Genomic DNA, 25,692 nt, shown 5'->3' on the forward strand with positions numbered 1-25,692 from the left:
CTGTCTAATGTTGACAGTGGGGTGTTAAAGTCTCCCATTATTATTGTGTGGGAGTCTAAGCCTCTTTGTAGGTCACTAAGGACTTGCTTTATGAATCTGGGTGCTCCTGTATTGGGTGCATATATATTTAGGATAGTTAGCTCTTCTTGTTGAATTGATCCCTTTACCATTATGTAATGGCCTTCTTTGTCTCTTTTGATCTTTGTTGTTTAAACTCTGTTTTATCAGAGACTAGGATTGCAACCTCTGCCTTTTTTTGTTTTCCATTGGCTTGGTAGATCTTCCTCCATCCCTTTATTTTGAGCCTATGTGTGTCTCTGCACGTGAGATGGGTTTCCTGAATACAGCACACTGATGGGTCTTGACTCTTTATCCAATTTGCCAGTCTGTGTCTTTTAATTGGAGCATTTAGCCCATTTACATTTAAAGTTAATATTGTTATGTATGAATTTGATCCTGTCATTTTGATGTTAGCTGGTTATTTTGCTCGTTAGTTGATGCAGTTTCTTCCTAGCCTTGATGGTCTTTACAATTTGGCATGTTTTTGCAGTGGCTGGTACCAGTTGTTCCTTTCCATGTTTAGTGCTTCCTTCAGGAGCTCTTTTAGGGCAGGCCTGGTGGTGACAAAATCTCTCAGCATTTGCTTGTCTGTAAAGTATTTTATTTCTCCTTCACTTATGAAGCTTAGTTTGGCTGGATATGAAATTCTGGGTTGAAAATTCTTTTCTTTAAGAATGTTGAATATTTGTCCCCACTCTCTTCTGGCTTGTAGAGTTTCTGCTGAGAGATCAGCTGTTAGTCTGATGGGCTTCCCTTTGTGGGTAACCTGACCTTTCTCTCTGGCTGCCCTTAACATTTTTTCCTTCATTTCAACTCTGGTGAATCTGACAATTATGTGCCTTGGAGTTGCTCTTCTCGAGGAGTATCTTTGTGGCATTCTCTGTATTTCCTGAATTTGAATATTGGCCTGCCTTGCTACATTGGGGAAGTTCTCCTGGATAATATCCTGCAGAGTGTTTTCCAACTTGGTTCCATTCTCCCTGTCACTCTCAGGTATACCAATCAGATGTAGATTTGGTCTTTTCACATAGTCCCATATTTCTTGGAGACTTTGTTCGTTTCTTTTTATTCTTTTTTCTCTAAACTTCTCTTCTCACTTCATTTCATTCATTTCGTCTTCCATCACTGATACCCTTTCTTCCAGTTGATTGCATCGGCTACTAAGGCTTCTGCATTCGTCACGTAGCTCTCGTGCCTTGGTTTTCAGCTCCATCAGGTCCTTTAAGGACTTCTCTGCGTTGGTTATTCTAGTTATCCATTCATCTAATTTTTTTTCAAAGCTTTTAACTTCTTTGCCATTGGTTCGAATTTCCTCCTGTAGGTCAGAGTCATTTGATCGTCTGAAGCCTTCTCTCAACTCGTCAAAGTCATTCTCTGTTCAGCTTTGTTCCGCTGCTGGTGAGGAGCTGCGTTCCTTTGGAGGAGGAGAGGCACTCTGATTTTTAGAGTTTCCAGTTTTTCTGCTCTGTTTTTTTCCCATCTTTGTCATTTTATCTACCTTTGGTCTTTGATGATGGTGACGTACAGATGGGTTTTTGGTGTGGATGTCCTTTCTGTTTGTTAGTTTTCCTTCTAACAGACAGGACCCTCAGCTGCAGGTCTGTTGGAGTTTGCTACAGGTCCACTCCAGACCTTTTCTGCCTGGGTATCGGCAGCGGTGGCTGCAGAGCAGCAGATACTGGTGAACCACAGATGCTGCTGCCTGATCGTGCTCTGGAAGTTTTGTCTCAGAGGAGTACCTGGCCGTGTGAGGTGTCAGTCCGCGCCTACTGGGGGGTGCCTCCCAGTTAGGCTACTCGGGGGTCAGAGACCCACTTGAGGAGGCAGTCTGTCCTTTCTCAGATCTCAAGCTGCATGCTGGGAGAACCACTACTCTCTTCAAAGCTGTCAGAGAGGGACATTTAAGTCTGCAGAGGTTACTGCTGTCTTTTTGCTTGTCTGTGCCCTGCCCCCAGAGGTGGAGCCTACAGAGAGGCAGGCAGGCCTCCTTGAGCTGTGGTGGGCTCCACCCAGTTCGAGCTTCCCAGCCGCTTTGTTTTCCTAATCAAACAACTAACTCAGTAATGGCGGGCGCCCCTCCCCCAGCCTTGCTGCCGCCTTGCAGTTTGATCTCAGACTGCTGTGGTAGCAATGAGTGAGACTCCGTGGGCGTGGGACCCTTCAAGCCATGTGCGGGATATAATCTCCTGGTGTGCCGTTTTTTAAGCCTGTTGGAAAAGTGCAGTATTAGGGTCGGAGTGACCCGATTTTCCAGGTGCCATCTGTCACCGCTTTCTTTGACTAGGAGAGGGAGTTCCCTGATCCCTTGCACTTCCCGGGTGAAGCAATGCCTTGCTCTCCTTCGGCTCATGCACGGTGTGCTGCACCCACTGTCCTGCACCTACTATCTGGCACTCCCCAGTGAGATGAACCCGGTACCTCAGTTGGAAATGCAGAAATCACCCGTCTTCTTTGTCGCTCACGCTGGGAGCTGTAGACCGGAGCTGTTCCTATTCGGCCATCTTCTGAGTGGCCATTCTGAGCATGGTGCATACTTCTTGCAACAAACTTACCCCTGACTAGAATAATATTCACCAATAAAGCCTAGCTGATTGTTTATTCTCCTTTTCCTGAACCTTCCTAAGCAGTTTGCATTTTTATTTGTTTATGCATGTGTATACTTATTGCATAAGACAAAATACTCCTTAAGGTCACAAGTTATAATATATTCAACTTTGTATTCCTCTGTGCCTACAGTGTACATTCAATGAATGTTTAACAATAATAATTAATATTCTTAAATTTGTTCTGCTCTGACAGTTATCAAATTCTGTAAGTATGGAAGATTTAGGAAGTAATCTGTAAAGTAACTATTGATTGTGAATAGCAAATTATTCCTTTTAGAGAAGATATAATTTATATTAACAAATAAGGAGCTTTAACTAATTTACAAGATCAAAATGCAATATTTTTTGTGATTTCCTCACCCATATTATTTCACAGATGGTAATTCTGGAAGCATGTAAGCATATGGTTAGAGACAGATTAACATGGTACAGGAGTTTTCCTCTATTTTAGGAATGAGAAAAATCAAAATGCTATTTGGGAGTGTGAAGCACCTTATTTTGTCTTAAGGTAGTATTAATCTATTGGTTCATTCATTCAATGTTGATTTAGCATCTAATCAACGCATGGTGTCAGGTAGTGTGAGAGATACAAAGACATTGTTGCATTCATGATGCTTACGGTCTAGCAGGCGAAAGAAGCAGAATAGAAATTACCATAATACAAGTTAGTATTGGGTAAGTTCCTTTATTTTTATTATATTATTACTTTTAAATGTTAGTTTACTGTGACTACCCAGTAACTAACCATAGAGGGATAGCTTATGAAAAGTAGACTACAAAATATTAATTTAAGAATCTCTTTCTAACTTTTATATACCTTGGAGTAGTCAAGATAAAACTGGCTGGGTGCAGTGGCTCACACCTGTAATCCCAGCACTTTGGGAGGACAAGACAGGAGGATCACTTGAGTACAGGAGTTTGAGACCAGCCTGGGAAACACAGTAAGACCCTATCTCTAGAAAAAATTTTTAAATTAGCTGGGCATGGGGGTGCATGCCTCTAGTTCCAGCTACTTGGAAGCCTGATGCGGGAGGGTTACTTGAGCCCAGGAGTGTGAGGCTGCCATGGGCTATAATCACACTACTATGCTCTATCCTGGATGACAGAGCAAGACCCTGTCTCAAAACAAAAACAAAACAAAACAAAATACTGTGTGGGCAACTGTCCATCAACTTTTCAGTAACAACTATAACACAAAATTATGAGTAGTTTTTAGGTTTACTCCATCTCATAACCTTCACTTAGGAATTGACAAAAAATCCTAACCAAGAATTCAATGCTTTTGAAAATACTATTACTGCATGGAATTAAAGGAACTGGATAATAAAAACTACTAATAAAGAGAAACTATGGATTTATCAGGGTTAGTTCATAAACAACCAGACAGCTGCCCAATAGAGACTAACTTAAACAGCATGCCTTTCCATAAGAATATGCTACCACTAAAATCCTGAGCTGGTACCTACAATCCATAAAAATCAAAGTATTTCAGTCCTGAAAAGCTGATAGAAAAAAATCCCAGAAGAAGAAAATGATACTGATTAGAAAGTGATGTGAGACTTATCTAAAGTTACACAACCAGTTAGTAGCAGGGGCACTGAATTTTGGTCACACTGATCTTTTAGATTAGGTAAAATGCACCTAATATGTATTTTCAAAATATAAATTCCTCAGCTAAATTGGACAAAAAGTTGATAAACCTTTTTCTAAAAATTATCAAGCATTTGAAGTGTTTCTATTAAATGGTGGGCACTGAGGTTACAAAGGCAAAAGAAAAGAAAGCATGGTCTCTGCCTTGAGTATGGGGAGAAAGGAAATGAAAACTATGAGAATATCCAGTGTGAGCAGTGCTGGTGTAGGAGTATGTGCAAGGTACTAGGGCATCAGGAAAGTGTCCAGAGAGGAGGAGCTATATGGAAACAGCCTAGAAAAAAATGAGAGGGTGCTCACCAGACAGGTAAGGGTGAGAGAAAGGCACTTACAGGGAGCTGCATGTGCACAGCACCGATGCTTGGAGCAGCCTGGGACGCTGCAGGGAAAGAGGAATGCAGCAAGAGATAATGCTGGAGGGGGAGTGGAGTCACCGTGCCAGACGGGCAGGGCCTTAAATTAAATGCCCCTAGAAGGAGTCTGAACTTATCTGTAAGGAACAGGCAACTGTTGAAGGATTTTAGGAAGAGCTGCCTGCTCAGTTCTGTGTTATAGAAAAATGACTTCAGTGTCAGTGCCGAGAGTCCTGGAGGGGGCAAGCCTGCAGATTAGAATACTAGGACAATAATCCTGGTTAGAGATGAAGTAGCTTAGGAAACCAAAAAGGGAGAGAGGGATAAGCCGCACTGATTTCATCCTTTGCCTATAATAAATATAAAATTGCCAACACATTTTCAGAAGAGGAAACACCTCCCCAACAATTTTCTCAGTGACTTTCATCCTGTTTATTACTGTGAAGTAAAGTCAGCTTAAGACTACATCACATAAGATTGAACAAATAAAGCCCTCTCTTGAAAGCATCAACCTCTAATGTAGAATATTTTGTTAAGCTTCTCATTTCTCAGAAAGAAGTTCTGAAATTTTATAAATAAATGCAAAATTCTGATATTTAAAGGAAATGCAGCCACATCGTTATGAAAATGCTTCCCTTCACCCCATCTACTTTCTCACTTCCTTCATTTATACTACAAATTTGGGCATGTGGATGTTTTAAATAATAGACAACAGGTGTACTAAACAATGTCACTTGCCATAATATTGAATAGATGCCCAATTAACACCAACATTAAGTATAAATGCCCTTTCAAGTATCTTGTATATCACTGATGTGAATGTTTTAAATAATTAAACACAAAGCTCATCTATCTAGAATTTTCCAAGCAACAGTTTCACAAGTAAATATTCAACTGAGAGTTACATCAGACAAACATTTAATGCTTATTAGTCAATCTAGAAACTTGTTCAATTTACTTTTTCACTTTATTAGGTGACAGGGATCCAAATGTTTGAAAAAGTAATAGGTCCAGAGAATCCTTCTACCTACCTATCTTTTTTTCTCCCATCAGTTAGAGTCATCGATAATCAATGGCATAAATTTAGTAATGACTCATTTACATATTTAAACTGGCATTTTGAAATGACAATGAGAAGCTGACAATTAACTGTTCTCTAAGGAAATGCCCTTTCTCTCCATATGGCTTCCACTCTGAGACTAAGAATTAAAGAGATTTTTCAATTTATGGAACAAGAGAGAGTCTCTCCAGCTGAGACTCCCATGTCATTTCATTTAGAATGCAAATCTCAACATTGTAAATGTCATTCCTACTGATGCTAAGAAGGCAGTTATAAAATGAAAAATCACCCTCACCATAGAGCTTTGGTAAATTAAAAAGTAAAGGACTTTAAGACTTTAAGGGAAAATAAGTTTTCTCATGTTAGCTAGGCCGCATGTATGGTGGGAAATATCCTCAAGAAGTTATGTTACCTTAGCTCCTCACCTTAAAATGAAAATACTAATTCCTGTTGCAAAGATTACATAAAATAATGCATGGTCTGATTGTAAACTATAAAGGTTTGTGTAAACATATGCCATTATTACTTTAGACTTCCACTGATATGTTGACTCAAAATAAAAAGACTGTAAAATGATCCTGTGGGCCAGAGGAAAAATCAAAAGTACCCTGAAAAACATAGTTACTAAAAATGCACGTGAACGAATTAGTTTACAGATTCAACACAATCCTTCTAAAACTCTCAGCTGTGTTTTTCGAAAAGATCGAAAACTAATCCTAAAATTCACATGAATACTCAAGGGACCAACCACAGACTAAAAACCTTGGAAAAGAAGAACAAAGTTGGACAATTCGTACTTCCCAATTTCAAAACTTAGAATACAGCAACAGTAATCAAGACAGTATGGTACTAGTATAAGGATAGGCACACAGAGCAATGGAAAGGACTTGAGAGTTCAGAAATATATTCTTACATTTTTGGTCTATTGATTTTTGACAAGGGTGTCAAGAAAATGGGAAAACAGACGAGTACTTTCAACAAATGGCTGTTGACAACTGAATATCCACATTCAAAAGAATGAAGTTGGATCCCTTCTTCACACCATACACAAAAATTAACTCAAGTGGATCATAGACTTAAATATAAGAGCTAAAACTATAAAACTCTTAGAAGAAAACATTTAAATTATTTCTGACCTTTGGTTAGACAAAGACTTTTTAGCGACAGTATCAAAACACAAGCAATAAAAGGCCACAGAATGTACAATATCCATAGCAGGCAAGTCTAGAGAGGCAGCAAACTAGTGGTTGCCTAGGGCGGGAGTGGTTAGGGGAAATGAGGATGACTGCTAATGGGTACAGGGTTTCTTTTTGAGGTGATGAAACTACTCTAAAATTGGTTGCGATGATTGTTACACGACTCTGAATATATACGACCATTGAATTGTATGCTTTAAATGGGTTAATTATGTAGTACGTCAATTATATCTCAATAAAGCTAGTTAAATATAACTTAAAGAAATGTATGTGAAAAGCCGCATTGAGTAGTGGTCATGACCTTCATTTGTTAAACATGAGTTTGAATTCAGGTCCTACTAACTGTGGAATCTTGAGCAAATAACAGTAATTCTGAGCCTGTTTTTCTCATCTTTAAATTCTGTAATAAAAATTCCTTTCTCAAAGGAATGAGTATTAAATGAGATCATGCAGACTAAGTGCTTACTTGGCACAGCCTAGTATACAGTAAGCACTCAATAATATTAGCTATTAAAAGAAGAGATATGTGGGCCTAGACTGTAGGTAGTTGCTAAAAACAAAACAAAACAAAAACCAGTAAGTTGGTTGAGGCATTTCTGTAAATGTTATTTTTTAAATTATATATAAACTTAATAATAAACAGGGTGCTTCCAAATAGGCAGGCTCACTTTGAAATACTCAGTACAAAGCGAAAGAAGGTCATAATCATAGGTCACAGAGGCTGGATTTACCGTTTCACCTAAAACAGCTAGAAAACCAAATACATGAAATAATGATTTTCAGACATCATATAACAGCATAAGAATACAATCCATGAGTAAAGGGCAACAAGCAAGGTGAGCCTACACTTACACCAACTTGCTGCCTGGAGGCAGTCTATACGCTGCAGAACAGGAGGGAAAATCCAAACTGCACCCAGTGGTCTCACTGAGTTGAGGAGAGAGAGAACAAAATTCAGGGAAGCCAAGGGAGATTAAATTTGTGGTGCAGAGGGAAGAGGAAGGAATGCTTTAGATAAAAGGAGCTCCAGAGATGTGAAGAGTAGGCTAATTTAAATTAGCCCTAGTCTAAAGACTCCTCTAGTCATGCCAAACAAAGAAAGCTTAAAGGCAAGCTTCCAAAAGAGCCAAACTCAACTGCAAGCCACAACAAAGTATAGGAATACAATACAGAAACCAGTACCGAACAAGTTAATATATCTGGCATCCAATTAAATGTAACTAGGCTTGCAAAGAAGCAGAAAACAGTTCCATAACCATGAGAAAAATCAATCAATAAACCCAGAAATGACAGAGATGATGGAATTGGCAGATAAGAATTTTAAAAGTTATAAATATGCTCCATGTGTTCAAATGGAACTTCTAGAGGTGAAAAATACAGTACGAATACAATATGAAAAATGCAATATCACTCCACTTTTTGGTGATGACACTAAGACAGAGGCAGGGTTTGGTGCCAACTCACATAGTGGCAGAGCCTAGAGGGAACCCAACTTTCCTGGCTCTGATCCAGGGCTCTTTCCACTATGCTGCAGAGAAATAACACGATCTGACAGACACTTTAGTTGGTTACTGGCTGCTGTATGCCTGGGCCTTAGGTGGAATGTAGAGGCAACAAGAGTAGAAGTAGGAGTCTGTTATAATAGACATGGTGATAAACAAGTGATGGTTTGGACCTCAGTGGTAGAAAGGAAGATGGTAAGAAACGGTTGGATATTAGGTATATTTTAAAGAGTTGGTAGGGTTGCTAATGGGTTGGATGTAGCATTTGAAAAGAGGAAAATGCAAGAAGACTTCAAGTTTCTGACTTGAACCTCTAGCAAGGGAGTAGCCATTTACTGTAATGGAGAAAACTAAGGGAGGAGCAGCCTGGGGAGAGGAGTCAGGAATTTGGTTCTGTATGTGATAAGCTTGGGATGCCATCAGACATGGAAGTCAAGTATGCAGTTACTGCATATAGCTGTCTGAAATTCAAGGGTGACATTGAGGTCAGAGATATGGAAAGAGTAAAGATGGTGGACAAATGACTAAAATTTGGAAGCTCTGGGCTTTAAGGGTCTTTAGATAAGAGGAATCTGTGATCCAATAATGTGGCATCATGTTCCTCAGGCAAAGCAGTCTCCTGCCAGTCTCACAGAGAGTCCTTCTTATCATTATGGCTTCTCACACTATTTGTCAGGATTATCCACTTTCTTTCCCTGTGTTTCTGCATTATCTATCTCGCATAGCTACTGTGAGCATTACATAAGCGATATGAATATCTGGTAGGCACTCCATACATGTTAGCTGTATCTTATCTGAAACAGATAATCCTGTTTCTCAAAAGTAATATGGTTTCACTTGTATGTGAATGTTCATAATGCCTTTACTTACAATAGCCTCAAACTAGATACAACCGAAATGTCCATCAATTAATGAATGGATAAACAAATTGTGGCACCTTCATACAATGAAATGTTAGTAATAAAAAGGAACTACTGATATATGTAAAAGTATGCATGAATTTCACAAGCATGATGTTGCTCAAAAAATGTCAGATGCAAAAATAATACATGTTGTATGATTCCATTTATGTGAAATACTAAAAGACAAATCTAATCTGCAGTGACAGAAAGCAGATCAGTGGTTGCAGGGGACTGGGTCTGGGGTAGCAATTGACTAGGAAGGGGCACAGGAAATCCTGATTTTGGTGGTGGTTAAAGCGGTATATAAATTTGTCAAAACTCATTGAAATATACACTTTAAATGGGTTCCTTTTATTGCATGTCAGTAAATCAGAGAATACTGCATTATCGGTTAGCTCTTCTCAAAAGTAATATGGCTTCACTTGTATGTGAATGTTCATAACGCCAATGTGTCCTCTTCAAAATTGTCTCCCATGTTACTTTACAATCCTAAGTAGGGCTCTACTTTTTATCTTGAGCTACCACAAGGGGAGTTCTGTAGGGTGTTTTTTTAATCTAATTAAAATATGAAATAGGATCATATTTTTGACTTATCTTGGTAGGCTGATTGCTTTATGGCTGGTCTTAGGATTTTAATGGTTTTTCTTTTTTCTTCTTTATTCTCCCACTTAGGTTCAGATTATACATTTCTTAGTGACACTATGGTTTCATTGTAGCTTTGAGGCTTTCAGTGCCATTCAGTTTCTTTAATGCTTGGCTTTGGTTATGCTGCCATTTCAATCTCACAAAGGCTCTCTTTCAAAAATCGTGTTCCAGAGTTACTGCTTCCAAGAAGAATAAATATATTGCAGGCTTTATGCTTATGTCACGAGAATCTACTTTTCTATGAGACAAGGAATCTAGAGGTCATAGTCTTTCTGTTCCATTTACCTTTGGTTCAAGTGACTCTTTCAACCCTTTAAAAGTTAGATGACTTTTCTCTCTTGCCTCTCCAAGTTCAATTTCTGCTCACACTGAATAAGAGAGAATAGTAGATTATGTTTAAGATGTATATAAATTTGTAGTTCTTTAGATAAGCAAACTACCATATTCTCCATTAAATCTGACAACCTTTTGTTGTTTATAGTTGTTGCTGCTGTTGCTTAAGGACGACTGAGCAAAGCGCCTGCAAGCAATTTTCGGTCATACATTTCACTGATAACTTCAGTTTTGACTAATTCTCTAATAACATAGTACATGGAACAATGAAGGTGTTTATTCTAGCATTATATAAAATACCATATTTCAAAACTTCTAAGATGCACAGTTTAACATTGTGAAATCTGAATGTTTCTTAAAATTTATTGGCCTTGTGCCAACACAGTTACCATTGCTTGTTCTGTGTGAATCAGGTTGTTATTCCTTCTAAAATGGACTAAATAACTGCAAACCTCAATGCTTCCTCAAGAATAAAAGTCGTGGTTATTGTATGAGAAACTTCCATCAACGTCTTCCACTAAGATCAGGAGTGTCAACATCAATACTTGCAGAAAGGGTGTAGGCATCTTAGAAGAAAATACTATAGAAAATAGTTTGCTGCATCCCTAAATATTTTGATGTCACAGAGGTTGATGTGAAACACAACATCAGTACTCTAAATCAAAAGGTGATTTGGAAGATTTGGATTTCATTATTTTTATTTATTTTATTTTATTTTCAGACAGTGTCTTGCTCTGTTGCCCAGGCTGAGTGCAGTGGGTATTCACAACTCACTGCAGCCTTGATCTCCCAGGCTCAACTGATCCTCCCTCCTCAGCCTCCTGAGTAGCCAGTACTACAGGTGCAAGCTGCCATGCCTGGGTAATTTTTGTAATTTTTTTGTAGAGACAGGGTTTCTCCATGTTGCTCAGGCTCGTCTTGAACTCCTAGGTTCAAGAGATCCACCTGCCTCAGCCTCCCAAAGTGCAGGGATTACAGGCGTGAGCCATTGCAGCTGGCCAAGACTTGGATTTTAAATATGAAGAAGTTTTAGAATTATTTTAAACAATTTGAATATGAAGAAGTTTTAGAATTATTTTAAACAATTTGATTAGCCTATTTCCCTTTTTATATATGTACAAGAGTGCAATATGATAAAAATCTATAACTCAACAATTTTAAGGGAGTCCTTTCAGTAAGAATTTTAAAATTCTAAGTGGTAAGAATTATTTTGCCATAGTTTAATTGGTACATAAAGTAATGGTTTGTCTTAGTCTTTGGCAACTTAGATTTAATGAAATTCTAAAAGAAATAATTAGAAACAATCTAAATAGTCAACAACAGAACAATAATTAAATTAATTAAATAAATAATGAGATTACAACAAATATAAATCTTTTTGGCCAGGCGCGGTGGCTCACACCTGTAATCCCAGCACTTTGGGAGGCTGAGGCAGGTGGATCACAAGGTCAGGAGTTCGAGACCAGCCTGGCCAACATGGTGAAACCCCGTTTCTACTAAAAATACAAAAAAATTAGCTGGGCGTGGTGGCACACACCTGTAGTCCCAGCTACTCAGGAGGCTGAGGCAGAAGAATCGCTTGAACCTGGGAGGCGGAGGTTGCATTGAGCCAAGATTGTGCCACTTTACTCCAGCCTGGGTGACAGAGTGAGACTCCATCTCAAAAAAATAAAAAATAAAAAATAAATCTTTTTTTAACAGCTTTGTTGAGTTATATAATTCACATACCATAATGTTCACCCACTGTTTTTTACTATATTCACAGAGCTGTAAAACTATCACCACAACCAATTTTAGAACACTTTTGTCATTTCAAAAAAAGAAATCCTATACTCTTTAGCTCTCATTCATCTATTCTTCCCATTACCCACAAACCTGAGTAACCACTAATCCACTTTCTATAGACATTTCACATAAATGAAATAATATAATATGTGGCCTTTTGTGACTGGCTTCTTTCACTTAGCATTAATGTTTTCAAGGTTCATCCTTGTTATAGCATGTATTAGTACCTCATTCCTTTTTACGGTTGAAAAATATTCCACTACATGAATACATCACATCTTGTTTATTCATTCATCAGATGATGAACATTTGGGTACATCTTTTGACTATTATAAACAATGTTGTTATGAACATTCATTTATGTTTTTGGGTGGACATATATTTTCAGTTCTCCTAGCTGTATATCTAGGAGTAGCATTGCTGGGGTCATACGCCAATTCTATGTTTATGTTTTAGAGGAATTGCTAGACTGTTTTCCAAAGTAGCTGCATCATTTCACATTGCTATCGGCAATATAGAAGGGTTCTGATTTATTTACATCCTTGTCAACACTTATTATCTGACTTGTTGATTATAGTCTTCCTAGTGGGTGTAAAGTAGAATCCCATGGTAGTTTTGATTTGCATTTCCCTAGTGGCTAATGATGTTGAGCATCTTTTCATGTGCATATTGGCTATGTGTATGTCTTCCTTGGAGAAATGTCTATTCAGATCCTTTGTCCATTTTTACATTGGGTTATTTGTCTTTTTATTATTAAGTATTCTTTATAAATTCTAAATACTAGTCCTTTATCAGATGTACAATTTGTAAATATTTTCTCCCATTCTGCAGGTTGTCTTTCACTCTTTTGATAGTGTTTTTTGAAGCATAAACTTAAAAAATTTGCAGAAGCCTAATTTAACAATTTTTTCTTTTGTAGCTTGTGCTTTTGGTGTCACATATAAGAATCCATTGCCAAATCGAAGTTCACAAAGATTTAGCTCTATTTTTTCTTCTAAAAGTTTAATAGTTATAGTTCTTATATTTAAGTTTTTGATACATTTTGAGGTAATTTTTGTAGATGGTGTGAGGAAAGTGTCCAACTTCATTCTCTTATAAGTGACTATCCAGTTGTCCCCATATCATTTCTCAAAAAGATGATTTTTTCCCCCATTTTACCCTTGACCTTGGCATTCTTAATCTTGGTGCTTTTGTTGAAAATCAATTGACATGAATATGTAGGTTTATCCCTGGACTTTCAATTCTATTCCATTGACCTATTTGTGTATCGTTATGCTAGTACCATAGTGTCTTAATTACTGTTGCTTTGGAGCAAGTTTTGAAATTAGAAAGCATGAATCCTCCAACTTTGTTCTTTTTCAAGATTGTTTTGACTCTTCTGGGTCCTTTAAGTTTCCTCATGAATTTTAAAATCAGTTCATCAATTTCTGCAAAAAACAGCAGCTGGTATTCTGAGAAGGATTGCATTGATTCTGTAAATCAATTTGGGAAGTATTGCCATCTTAACAAAAAGTTTTCCTATCCATGAACATGTGATTTTTTCCATTTATCCAATCATTTTTAATGTACCCATAGAGGAATGGCATGATGCAGATATATCACTGGGAAAATAGAAATAATATCCCTTGGTTATGGGATTAGAGATCATTTTGATCTTATTTTTGTATATTTCTATATGTTTCCAAATTTTCAACAACAAGAGTATCTTTTATATAACCCCAAAGAAGTTATTTTTAAAGAAAAAATATATTTAATAAAATATACACGTATCCTCAAAGACGTAAAGACAGAAATACCATTCAACCCAGCAGTCTCATTACTAGGTATATACTCAAAGGAATATAAATCGTTGTATTATAAAGACACATGCACCTGTATGTTCACTGCAGCACTATTCACAATAGTAAAGACATGGACTCAACCTAAATGCCCACTGATGATAGACCAGACAAAGAAAGTGTGGTATGTATACACCATGTGATACTACACAGTCATAAAAAAAAACTAGATCGCGTCCTTTGCAAGGACATGGATGGGACTGGAGGCCATTACCCTTAGCAAACTAACACAAGAACAGAAAACCAAATATCACATGGTCTCACATATAAGTGGGAGCTAAATGGTGAGAACACATGGACACATAGAGGGGAACAACACGCACTGGGGCCTATCAGAGGGTGGAAGTTGGAAGGAGGGGGAGGATCAGGAAAAATAACTAATGGGTACTAGGCTTAGTACCCATAACTAGTCGGCACTAGGCTTAGTATCCATAACTAGTGGGCACTAGGCTTAGTACCCATAACTAATGGGTACTAGGCATGGGTGATGAAATAATCTGTACAACAAACCCCCACGACACAAGTTTACCTATGTAACAAATCTGCACATGTACCCTTGAATTTAAAATAAAAGTTAAAAATATACATATTTAAAATATTACATAAATATGGAAAATATCCGAAAATGAAAATGTTTGAAACATTTTCCAATATACGTGAACATACCACTGTTTATTCTTGGTCACATTTTCATCAGAATTTGCTGATTGTGTGCTACATGGTAGATACTGTGCTAAGTACTGAGTACATGGTTTTTGAGAAAACAGATATGATTTCTGCCCTCAGGAAGCCTACATTTAGTGACAGAATGACAATAAACAGGGAAAGTAGCAAACAGAAATGGAATTATAAGTTGTAAAGGGCACTTTGAAAGAAAGCAATCAGTACTATGATGGACAATAATGGCAGGATAAAGCAAATCTATTTTGATATAGTGGTCAGGGAAGCTCTCTCTAAGGCATCAACATTTGAGCTGAGACTTGGGAACTCAAAAATGTTAAGCGCTGGCTTTCAATATTTGTCAAAGGTATGTTCAACATAAGCAGTTTCTTATATTGAACGGTAAAAACAAAAAGCTTTAAAATTCCAAAGGGAAAATAATTTCAACAAATAGAGTAACCTCCACCACCTTCTATAATATGATATGCAGGGTCCAAAAAATCCAGTACCATAAAATATGTGGTAAAGTCATTGTAAGGTTAATGAAATGCACTGAAAGAGCTTACGGTGGTCTCACTCTGCTGCCCAAATCCAGCGGAGTCCCAGCCACAGTTTGGAGCTGCTTGATCATAGCTTTCTGTTCTACCTTAACTATTGATGGGGATGATTCTGGGTCCCTTTTATAGGCTAAAGTTCCTTGGCAGAAGCAGCAATTCCAAGAATCTAGTTAGCTGATGCCTTTTTTGTCAGCCTGATAGGAAGACTGGGCCAAGAGAATACTGAAAGCACAAAGCACCACCCCCTACCTCCCTGACATTTCCCCTAATGGCCCAGTTTCTCTTCCACTTATCCTTCCCCCACACTTAAGATTTCCAGCCTACTCCTGTTTAGAATGAGGGTTCGGCAGAGGACCAGAGCAAATATACTTGAATGTGGATTATCATGGGATGGGGGGTTTATTATAGGTATTAACTGCTACTTGCCCACCCAATATCTATTTCCTGCTCTTAGTAACAGAACCCAGATTTTGTTTAGGAGGTAATGTGCCTAGTTGAATTATATGCTTCCTCAGACTCTACTGAAGTAGGCATGGTTAAGTGATGTAGTATGACCAATAAGATGTCAATTAAGGGATTTGGGAAAGCTCTGCTTTAATGATACAGGCACCACTTATTTCCACTTCCTTTTACATCTTCTTCCCTAGAATTTGGGGATGAAGAGGAAGACAGGGCAATCACCTTTGGACTATGAGATAACCATGAGGATGAATGCTTTATGTGAAAAATGGTGTTGGAGAAAGGTAGAAGGTAGCTGGGACTGACAGCACCGCAGAGCTGCTGCCCCAACCTAGATAGCCTACCTCCACATTTCTACTAGGTGACAAAGCCAACCCTTATTTGACTGTGGTTAGGTTACTGTGATGACATATAGTCATCTGAAATTCTAACAGATACAGCTGTCTACCAGGAACATAAATTTAACGTCTTTGGATGAATCCAAAGTTTTTAAGGTTTTAATGTAAAAAGTCCAACTCTCATGTCTGATAGAACAGGAATGCACAACCCTCCAAACCATATCACCCACTACAGAGTGGTAAGTACAGGTCATTAAATGAAAGCAGCACAGAAAAGTGGCTTCAGAGAGTCATTTAATGCCCCTTACCTTCATTAGCCCCATTCCCCAAGTCTTACCACATAAACGTAAATTCCAGGTAAAACTGTGCTTACCAGGTAAACACACTTCCAGACAAGTTCCTTGTTGCCCTAGATTGCCATCCCTAAACTTCTCCTACATGGCAATTCTGCCACAGCATAATTTTCAGGGCAGCTCCACCCACAGTTAAAGTTATGATTTAGGGTTCATTACTACACATACCTTGAAACTTTTAAGCAGACACATTAAAGTAATGCAGCTCAAGGAATGTTAACAACTTTTTCCACTTTTGCCCCAGCCAGTTTCTACTCTAATCCAAAACGGCTTCTTTATCACCACCCGCTTTACTCAAATTACGCTTACAGAATTCATTATCCTCCGGGGTAGAATCACCGAAAATAATGTGAGCATTTATACAGAAAGTGTAGTTCAGATAAAGCAATATATTAATAGGCCAAATTAGAAAAGGATAGCACGCTGCTAGTTTTCTATATGCACTCTTGCCCGTGTGAAATTAAACTTTTTTGCATCCATGCGGGGAGCGGTGGCTCAGGCCTGTAATCTCAGCGCTTCCTAAGGCCGAGGCGGGCGGATCACTTGGGGTCAGGAATTCGAGACCAGCCTGGCCAAATGGTGAAGCCCCTTCTCTACTAAAAATACGAAAATTAGCCGGGAGTGGTAGTGAGCACCTGTAATCCCAGCTACTCGGGAAGCTGAGGCAGGAGAATCTCTTGAACCAGGAGGCGGAGATTGCAGTGAGCCAAGACCACGCCACTGTACTCCAGCCTGGGTGATAGAGCGAGATTCTGTCTAAAAAAAAAAAAAAAAAGTATCCAAAGTTGGAGTTTGCCTTTATTATTGCAAATGAGAAAATAACCTTTCAAGTAGGAAAACAACAAAAAGGAAAACTATATAATGAAATTTCTTTTACTCCCAGAACCAAAATAACGAGACTTCCAGATAGAAATTTGCATGGAGTCAATCAGAATTACATATTATTTTCATTTCCGAACAGAATTACTCCATCAAGTTTTCTGATATCTTCCTAATGTTTCTCAGTAAAACTTTAGGAAAGTAATAAAAATTCACCTAAGAATGATCAAAATTGCGTTGAGTCCCAAATAAATAATTTTTTTTTATTTTAAGGGAAAAATTCCGCAATTTTTTTTTTTCAGGTAGGCAGGGACAATCAGGAAGCAGCCCCGGATTTTCAGAAACGATCTTTAGCATCACCAAGACATAGACTAAAGAAACATGTAATGCACAACTTAGGCTGCTCCCTCATCCAAGGCAATTCAAATTTCCACGGATACCAAGTCTTCAATGGCCGGTGTCAACCATTCAATAGAAGCATACCAGAAAATGTTGCGATTGCCTTCTTCACCACAAGAGTCTAAGTGACACAAATTTGGGCAGAAGTAATTATTTGGCCAAGCCGGGAGGCAGGAAGCTTAAATACCGCCTCTGCAGGAGGTGCGGCGGATCCGAAGCAAACACCCCAAAGTTTGTTTGTGAGTGGAGGCGCGGAGGCGCCCGGAGCCACGACGAAGCTCACCTGGTCAGCGCACAGAGCCGGGTAGGAGTCGGGTCTAGCCCTAGTTTGCTCCTGAGCGCTTCGTTCCTCTCAGGCTAGTGCCTTTAAATCAATACTGGGTGGCAAACGATACCCATTCTTTGGGCTCTGAAGTTTGGAATTCATGGGTTCTGCGGCACAAGAAAGTTTCTTCGCAGGTTATTTCCCTGTCCGAGGCTGTCGCTTAGCGCATCTCCTGCCGGTGCGGCCCCGGGGTGTCCACCGAGCCGCCGGGCAGATCGCTGCCCCGTGCCGCGGCATCTTGATGCCCAGGACCCCGAGGCTGTGGGGCAGCCCCTCCTACCTGGGACAAGCGGCCAGAACTCCTTTTCCCACAGGGAAGAACACTCCGAGCCCCGGGAAGAATGTGCATCCTAAGGAGATGTCTCCCAACGCCTAGACAAAGACAGCGCTGGGAAAAGTTGGACCAACTGGCACCCCCGCAAGGCGAACAGAGCAGCCCCTAGGCCTTGGTGGCCGAGCCGGCTACGCGCTCTCGGAGTCGCGGCCAACTTTTCCCGCGAGCTTCTGAGCAACTTGCCGCAAGTTGGGGCGAGGGGGCAGAGCAGGGGTCAAGGGCGCGCGGCGGGACTGATCTCGCTCCTGTCGGTTTCCTCGTACCTCCCCGCGTACCTGCTGATGTATCCGTCCCCGTCGCCGTCGCACGTCTGGAAGAGGCGCCGCATCCTCTCCTCCTCGCCGGTGCTGGACGTGTCGCTGCTGCTGCCGCCGCCGCCGCCGCTACTGGAGCTCCCCGCAGCCGCTGCCGCCGCGGCCGCCATCACGCGCCCGCTCCCTACTTGGGAGGAGGAGGACGCGCGGCCGCAGCTGGAATCCGCCCGGCGCGCAAGCTGCCTGCAGCCCCGAACCTGCCTGACAACGGAGCATGCCCAGTGGCCGCCGGGGCGCTCCGGGCGAGGGATTCCACCTCTCCGGGTTTTGCCTGGACTGGGAAGATGGGCGCTCTGGAATCGCCCGAGGAGGCACCTCAGGGAAGAGGGAGGAGGGGAAGGTGGCTGGAAGAGTCAGGGAGCTAAGGGTGGCAACGGGAACACAAGAGGAGGCAGAATACACTGGAAGCCCCCGGGAAGGGTGTCAGCATTGTGCATCCGGCAACGACGCGGGCCCGGGACACTTGGGGACGCTTCAGGCAGAGGGCGGGTGTACTCCCGGCAGAACTCCTCCGACCGCCCGGAGTCATGGATTCCTTTTCCAGAGAAGCTATATAAACACTCCCCTTCTGCAAACTCAAAACGGTGCTTGTAATCCCACTCTCCAGGATTGTTCCAGGTTCTGTACCCATAGCCACCAATGAGAACCGGAATGACTGGCCTTTTTATGAAATTTTGACACCTGTCAAGAAACCTGGCCCTCGCAGCCCTCATCTTGGCTTCCACTCTGTACTGGGAACAGTCTGCACGCTGTGTGGCATTGTGTACGTTGGGCCCATTTCTGGAAACGGCTCACTCTACTGGCCAGGCATCACTAGAATTTCCCCCAACAGCTTTAATAATGCCAAGAGCGAACATAATAGATGGTCTCATTTGATCCACACTACAGACCTGGAAGATGCCTCTTTTATTATCAATCCTACGACTTAGGAAGTATTAATAGATAAGTACCTCATAGAGTTATCTTGCATATAAAAGGAGAGCAGACATAATGCAGTTAGGACAATGTCTGACACCTAGTAAGTGCTCAAAAAATGTTAGCTCTCATTGTTCCCAATTTACAGGTAAGAAAACTGAGGTACCAAGACCTGCTCAAGGTTCCAGGTTTAGTAAGTGTCAGGGCAGAGGCAAGCCCGGGCAGCCTAACTCCAGAGCAGGAGCCTTTAAACACTGCACTATTCCCCCATAGCCAAAGGGAAACCACAGTGAAGCAATTTGTGGTTTCGTGAATGACTCATTATTCTGTCCTGGATTTTCTGCCAGAGAGGCGTGTGAAGTTCTCTGGTGGTTTTAAAATATGTCCACAGATTCTTTGGTGCACCCCTCATCAAGAGGTGGAGTCTGTTGCTTCCCCTAAACCTGGATTGGACTTGTGACTGCCTTGACTTCTGAGACTAGGTTAGAAAAGGCAATGCAGATTGCACTTGGCTCTCTCCCTTGGGACACTTACCTTTGAAGCCTTGAGCTGCCTGAAAAGAAGTTTGGCTACCCTGAAGCTGGAGAAACCATGCAGAAAGCCCATGTAAAGAAAAAAGGAGATGACCAAAGAGCTACAGCTGTTCTAGCCCTGGATCTTAGAATCTTCCCAGACTAGGTGCCAGACATGAGTGAGAGATGATGCTAGCTCTAGATGCTGCAACTGCATTGGAGACCCTGAGCAAAACTGGCTAACCAACCCCTAGAGCTGTGAAGATAATAATTAAAAATTGTTGTTTTAAGCCATTAAGTTTTGAGGTGATTTGTTATGCAGCAGTATATAACTGGAACAAGTCCATATGTCTTGGGAATGTCTGCTAGGTCAGAAGGAAGGAATCTCTGCTCTCTTTCTCCTCCTCTCCACCCCATCTACCTATTCCTACTTTACTTCTTTATTATTCTCTAAGTTCCCAGTATTTCAGGGCACTGAAATCATAGATTCATGAGTTAATGAGTTAATGGGTTATCATGGGAGTGGGACTAGTGACTTTATAAGAAGAGAAGGAGAGACCTGAGTTAGCAGGCTCAGCCCCCTTGCCATGTGATGCCCTGCACTGTTTTGGGACTCTGCACAGAGTCCCCACCAGCAGGGTGGCCCATTGACCTTGGACTTTTCATTCTCCAGAACTGTAAGAAATAAATTCATTTATGTATAAATCACCCTAGTTTCAGGTAGTCTGTTCTAAGCAACAGAAAATTGACAAGACCAGAAATTAGTACCGGGAGTGGGGTGCTAACGAAAACGAATACCTGAAAATGGAGAAGCAGCTTTGAAACTGGATAATGAGCAGAGGCTACAAGAATGAAGCAGCAGTCTAGAAAAAGCCTAGGTTCTAGTGAGGGCTGAGAAGATAGGAAGAACAGGGAAAGTTTGGAACTCCTTAGAAATTGGTTAAATGGTCATAATCAGAATGCTGATGGAACTAGGGACAGTAAAGGCCATTCTGACAAGGTCTCAGATGGAACTGAGGAACAAGGTACAAGAAAATGGAGTAAAGACCATCCTTGTTATAAATTGGCAAAGAACTTAGCTGAACTGTTCTATTCCTGAGGGCTTTCTGGAAGGCTGAACTTGAGAGAGAGAAACTGGGGTATCTGGCCAAAGAAATATCTAAGCAGTAAAGCATTCAGGCTGTGGCATGGCTACTTTTAACCACTTACATCAAGCTGTGAGAGGGGAAAAAAAACTTTAAAGGTGGAATTTACAATCATAAGAGAAGCAAAGTGGAAAGATTTGGAAAACTCTCAGCCTGGCCATGTGAAGAGTGAAAAGGTGTGTTTGGGAGAGGAAACAAAGGGTGTAGCCCAGCAACCTTTTGTTCCAGAGATTAGTAAAGGAAGAAAGTATCATCACGAGAAGGAAAGACCTCGATGGCATTTCAGAGAACTTTGAGTTGTTCCTCTCATCACAGACCCAGAGGCAGGAGGACAGAATGGTTTCAGGAGACAGACCTGAGGCACCTTTCATGGGCTTGCTGCCGAGGTCTCTCTCAGGTCTTTACTTCCCAAATTCTGGTACAGTGCTTTTTGGACATGCCAGCTGTGGCTCAAGAAGCTTTAGGTGTGAATTGACCTGTCACTCAAGAAGATAAGAACCATAGGCCTTAATGGCATCCATATGATGCCATTATAATTCTTCAGGTTTGCAGAAAGCAAGAGCTGTGGAGATGTGGGGTCTCCACCTAGATGTCAAAGGATTTTTGCTGAAAGCCTGGGTCCAGGCAAAGGCTTGTAACAAGGGCAGAGCACTTCAGAGAGCTCCAACTAAGGCAATGTTAAGCAGAATTGTAGGGTCAGAGCTGCTGCAGAGAGTTTCCAAAAGAGCAATGCCTAGTGGAGCTGTGGGAACAGGGCCACTACCAGAACCCCAGAACTGTGGAGTCACCAACAGCATGCAACATCTACTTGAGAAAGCTTCAGGCACCGGGCCCCAACCTGTATGGGCAGCTGTATGGGCTGTACCCAGCAAAGCCATAGACGTGGGGCTGTCTAAGGCCTTGTGGGCCCAACTGTTGCTCTAGTGTGTCCAAGAGGCAGCATGTGGAGTCAAAAAAGATTATTCTCCAGCTTTAAGATGTAATGTCTGCCCCGCTAGGTTTTGGACTTTCTTGGGGCATCCTGCTTTATTCTTTTTGTTTATTCCTTCCTTTTGGAATGGGAATGTCTGTTTTTTGCCTATACCATTATTGTATCTTGAAAGTGGATAATTTGCTTTGATTTCACAGGAAGATGAAATTCTGGACTTTGGACTTCTGAGTTGGTGCTGAAACAAGTTAAGACTTTGGGGCTATCAGAATGAAATAAATGTATTTGTATGTGAGAAGAACATAAGTTTGTGGGGGGCAGGGACAGAATGCTATGGTTGAATGTTTGTACTCACTTGAAATTCATGTTGAAACAATCCCCAGTGTGGCAGTATTGAGAGGTAGTTGGATCATGAAAGCTCGTCCCTCATAAATAGACTAAATCATTCATGGATTAATGGGTACCATGGGAATGAGACTGTTGGCTTTATGACAAAAGAAAGAGAGTCCTGAGCTAGCATACTCAGCCCCTTTGCCATGCGATGCCTTGTGCCGTCTTCAGCCTGCAGAGTTTCCACCAGCAAGAAGGCATTCACCAAATGTGTGTCCTCAACTTTGGACTTCCCAGCCTCCAGAACTACAATAAATAAATTTCATTTATTTGTATATTACCCCAGGTTCAGGTATTCTGTTATAAGCCACAGAAAACAGACTAAGACACTATCTACTACCCAATAATATTTTATTGAAAGTTGCTACCAACAGCACAAATATTCCTATCTACAAGAAAACAAGAACCAAAGCCCAAGAGTTTATATATATATTTAAATTTATATATGTATAAATTTTTTAATCCTAATTTTTCTAATTTTTATAGAATAAAACTTCTGTTGTTTGACAATACAGCCAGACAGGAGCTGTTACACTCAAATTTTTCTAGAGAAATGCCAGTTTAAGACTAAAAAAGAAATTAAAAAAACATTTTTCTAAGTACAACATGTATGGAGGGTCTGGAAACCCAAAGGATTTTGCAAAATTTCAACACATCTCTCTATAACCACATTCCATATATACAGAATGTGGACAGTAAAGCTCAACCAATTATATTTCAAAGCAAAGAATATTTTTTCTCCTTACCGAATGTGTTCAACAGCTCTGGATGTTTAAATTTAAACACACAAAAAGTGGATCTTGACAAATTTCCTAAACATTTTTCTCATGCTTGGGTAACTCAGAAATGGCTGAACAGAGAGGTTCCACATTCCAGGAAAGAATTTGCTTCTGAATTGATATGAAACGTGAAATTTCAGCCTAAAGGGTTACAGGAGAGGGAGAAATTTGTAAGACATTGAAAATAGAGATGCCATATGAATATAAAGATGATAAATATAAAGAAGAAGTTATGAGTGAGAGCCACTCTCTCAAAGAGTGAGGGATGTATACTCACTGCCATAAATCTAACAGTACTGGTCATAATTTCAAAGGTTTCATATATTTATCTGAGATGAGTACATAGCTCAACCTTTTTGTCCTTACTCAGCTTTTTTCTTCAATTTATGTGGTACATTTCAGAAAACACTGTACACATGACAAGATATCCTACCCCCTATGTCTAAAATTACATGTTAAAATAAATAAAACAATTGCAGTGCTTTGAAAACTTGATAATCTGGTGCGTGTCCTTCCAAATTTGATTTACCTAAACTGGACTACATGCAACCATCCTTTTCTTGGGGTTGCAGTATGTCCAATGAGCGCATAGTGAAGGCAGTACTGCTAACGCCTACGCAACACACCCGCATCAACTAGAGGTTTGCTTTTACCTTGGTGCAATTTTTGGAAAAATGAAAACCCACTTTTCCATGTCAAAAAAAAAAAGGTTAAAAAAAAAGGCAGCCGGGCATGGTGGCTCATCCTGTAATCCCAGCACTTTGGGAGGCCGAGGCAGGCAAATCACTTGAGGTCAGGAGTTCAAGACCAGCCTGGCCAACTTGGTGAAACCCTGACAAAAAATACAAAAATTAGCTGGGCATGGTGGCAAGCGCCTGTAATCCCAGCTACTCGGGAGGCTGAGGCAGGAGAATAGGAGAATCATTTGAACTGGGATAGCCGAGATTGCGCCACTGCACTCCAGCCTGAGAGACAGTGCAAGACTCTGTCTCAAACAAACAAACAAAAACACTATAAGCAAGAGTTGGAGTGAGGACTCCATGGTGCCACTGGCTCACCATTTTCTCTAGGATGTTTTTACCATCCCTGCTAAATTCCAATATTCCTTAAGAAGCTTTTCTTCACCAATACAGGACACAGGTACCTTCCAGAGCTCTCTTAATTGAAGCATATATTGTGACAGAAGCAAACCATATAGTTTAACAGTGATTTGCCTCCCAACTCAATAGTATCAACTATTATAAAAAGAAGTTGCAAATTCCTAAGAGAAAATAGTGAGGTAGCGTTAAGAGAGCTTAACAAACTTTTATTGGGTTCTTATCACAAATCAGTCATAGGGTTTAAAATTACACCTTACTTAATGCTTTCGAGTGGGGGTAGGTATTTATTATCTCTATTTATGGGTGGATGTTGGTGAGTGAGAGTAACTAAATTCCAAAGTTAAGTAATGTCCCTGTTTTAGTCTATTTTGTGTTTCTGTAACAGAATACCACATATTGGGTAATTTATAAAGAAAAGAAATTTGTTTCTCACCATTCTGGAGGCTGTGAAGTCAAATATCAAGGTGCCAGCGTCTTTCAAGGCCTTTTTGCTGTGTCCTCCCATGGTGCAGAAGGTGAGAGCAAGAGAGGGTAAGAAGGTCAAATTCATCCTTTTATCAGGAACCCATTGCAGCATTTATCAGGAACCCATTGCAGCAATTATGGCATTAATCCATGCATAAGAACTCTGCCCTCACGACCAAATCACCTCTTAAAAGTCCCCCCTCGACATTGTTGAATAGGGGATTAAGTTTCCAACACATTAACTTTGGGGGACACAAGTACAGAAGCTAGAACTGAACTTGTATCTACCAGTCAAAGCCATGTTCTTAACATTTACTTCATATTGTCTTAATATCAGATCCAGTGCTATTCACATTCATAGTCATATAGGCATTACAGTTTTTGATGAACAGTTTATAACTCCTTTTCATAAATATAAACTTTATATATTTATTATATATTTATAGTTACAAGAGGGGGCTTCATGAGGTTCTATTATCTGTCACCAGTTGGGCTCTCTGGGAAGCAGACTCCAGTATGGGGTTCACATACAGGATGCTTACTAAGGAGTGCCCCAAACTGGGGAGAAGGGAGGTGAAGGAAGCAAGATGGGATGGAGATGGAGGGAGAAGCCATGCTGTGATGCAGGGCTGAGAGCAGCCTTGTCTGACCTCTAAAGTGGCCTTTATTACTTCCCTATTGCAGCTGTTAACAAATTAACACAACACAAATTTAGTATCTTAACATGAAACAAATTTATTATTGTACAGTTCTGGAGGGCGTAAATCAAAAATCAGTCTGAGTTAAACTGAAGGTGTTGGCAGGACCATGTTTTTTTCTGGAGATTGTGGCAGAGAATCACCTCCTTGCCTTTTCCAGCTGCTGGAGGCTGTTTGCCTTCTCTGACTCATGGTTCCTTCCTGCATCTTCAAAGCCAGCTGAATAGCATTTTTAAATCTCTCTCTGACTTGTTTCCCTTTTAAAATAACAT

At 40.4% G+C, this 25,692-nt stretch overlaps 1 protein-coding gene and 1 non-coding gene across 3 annotated transcripts in view; one reads left to right on the forward strand and one right to left on the reverse strand.

Annotated features, from left to right (window-relative positions):
• MCC (MCC regulator of WNT signaling pathway) overlaps positions 1-20,204 on the reverse strand; it is a 469,040-nt gene extending 448,836 nt beyond the window's left edge. Inside the window, exon 1 of one of the 2 annotated variants that reach the window (XM_034960341.3) lies at positions 18,450-20,204. In XM_034960341.3, coding sequence (XP_034816232.2) covers positions 18,450-18,598 — 149 coding nt within the window. In that variant the 5' untranslated portion in view covers positions 18,599-20,204. Of the gene's footprint in view, positions 1-16,932 lie in introns of both variants that reach the window. The other variant, XM_063604592.1, reaches the window with a different exon arrangement.
• Positions 20,205-23,705: 3,501 nt separating this feature from the next.
• LOC112439977 (U4atac minor spliceosomal RNA) lies at positions 23,706-23,831 on the forward strand. Its single transcript, XR_003028193.1, has one exon. It is a non-coding gene; the product is annotated as a U4atac minor spliceosomal RNA (small nuclear RNA).
• Positions 23,832-25,692: the final 1,861 nt, after the last annotated feature.

This window comes from Pan paniscus, chromosome 4, assembly GCF_029289425.2.
Source record: "Pan paniscus chromosome 4, NHGRI_mPanPan1-v2.0_pri, whole genome shotgun sequence".
Taxonomy (NCBI): Eukaryota; Metazoa; Chordata; class Mammalia; order Primates; family Hominidae; genus Pan; species Pan paniscus.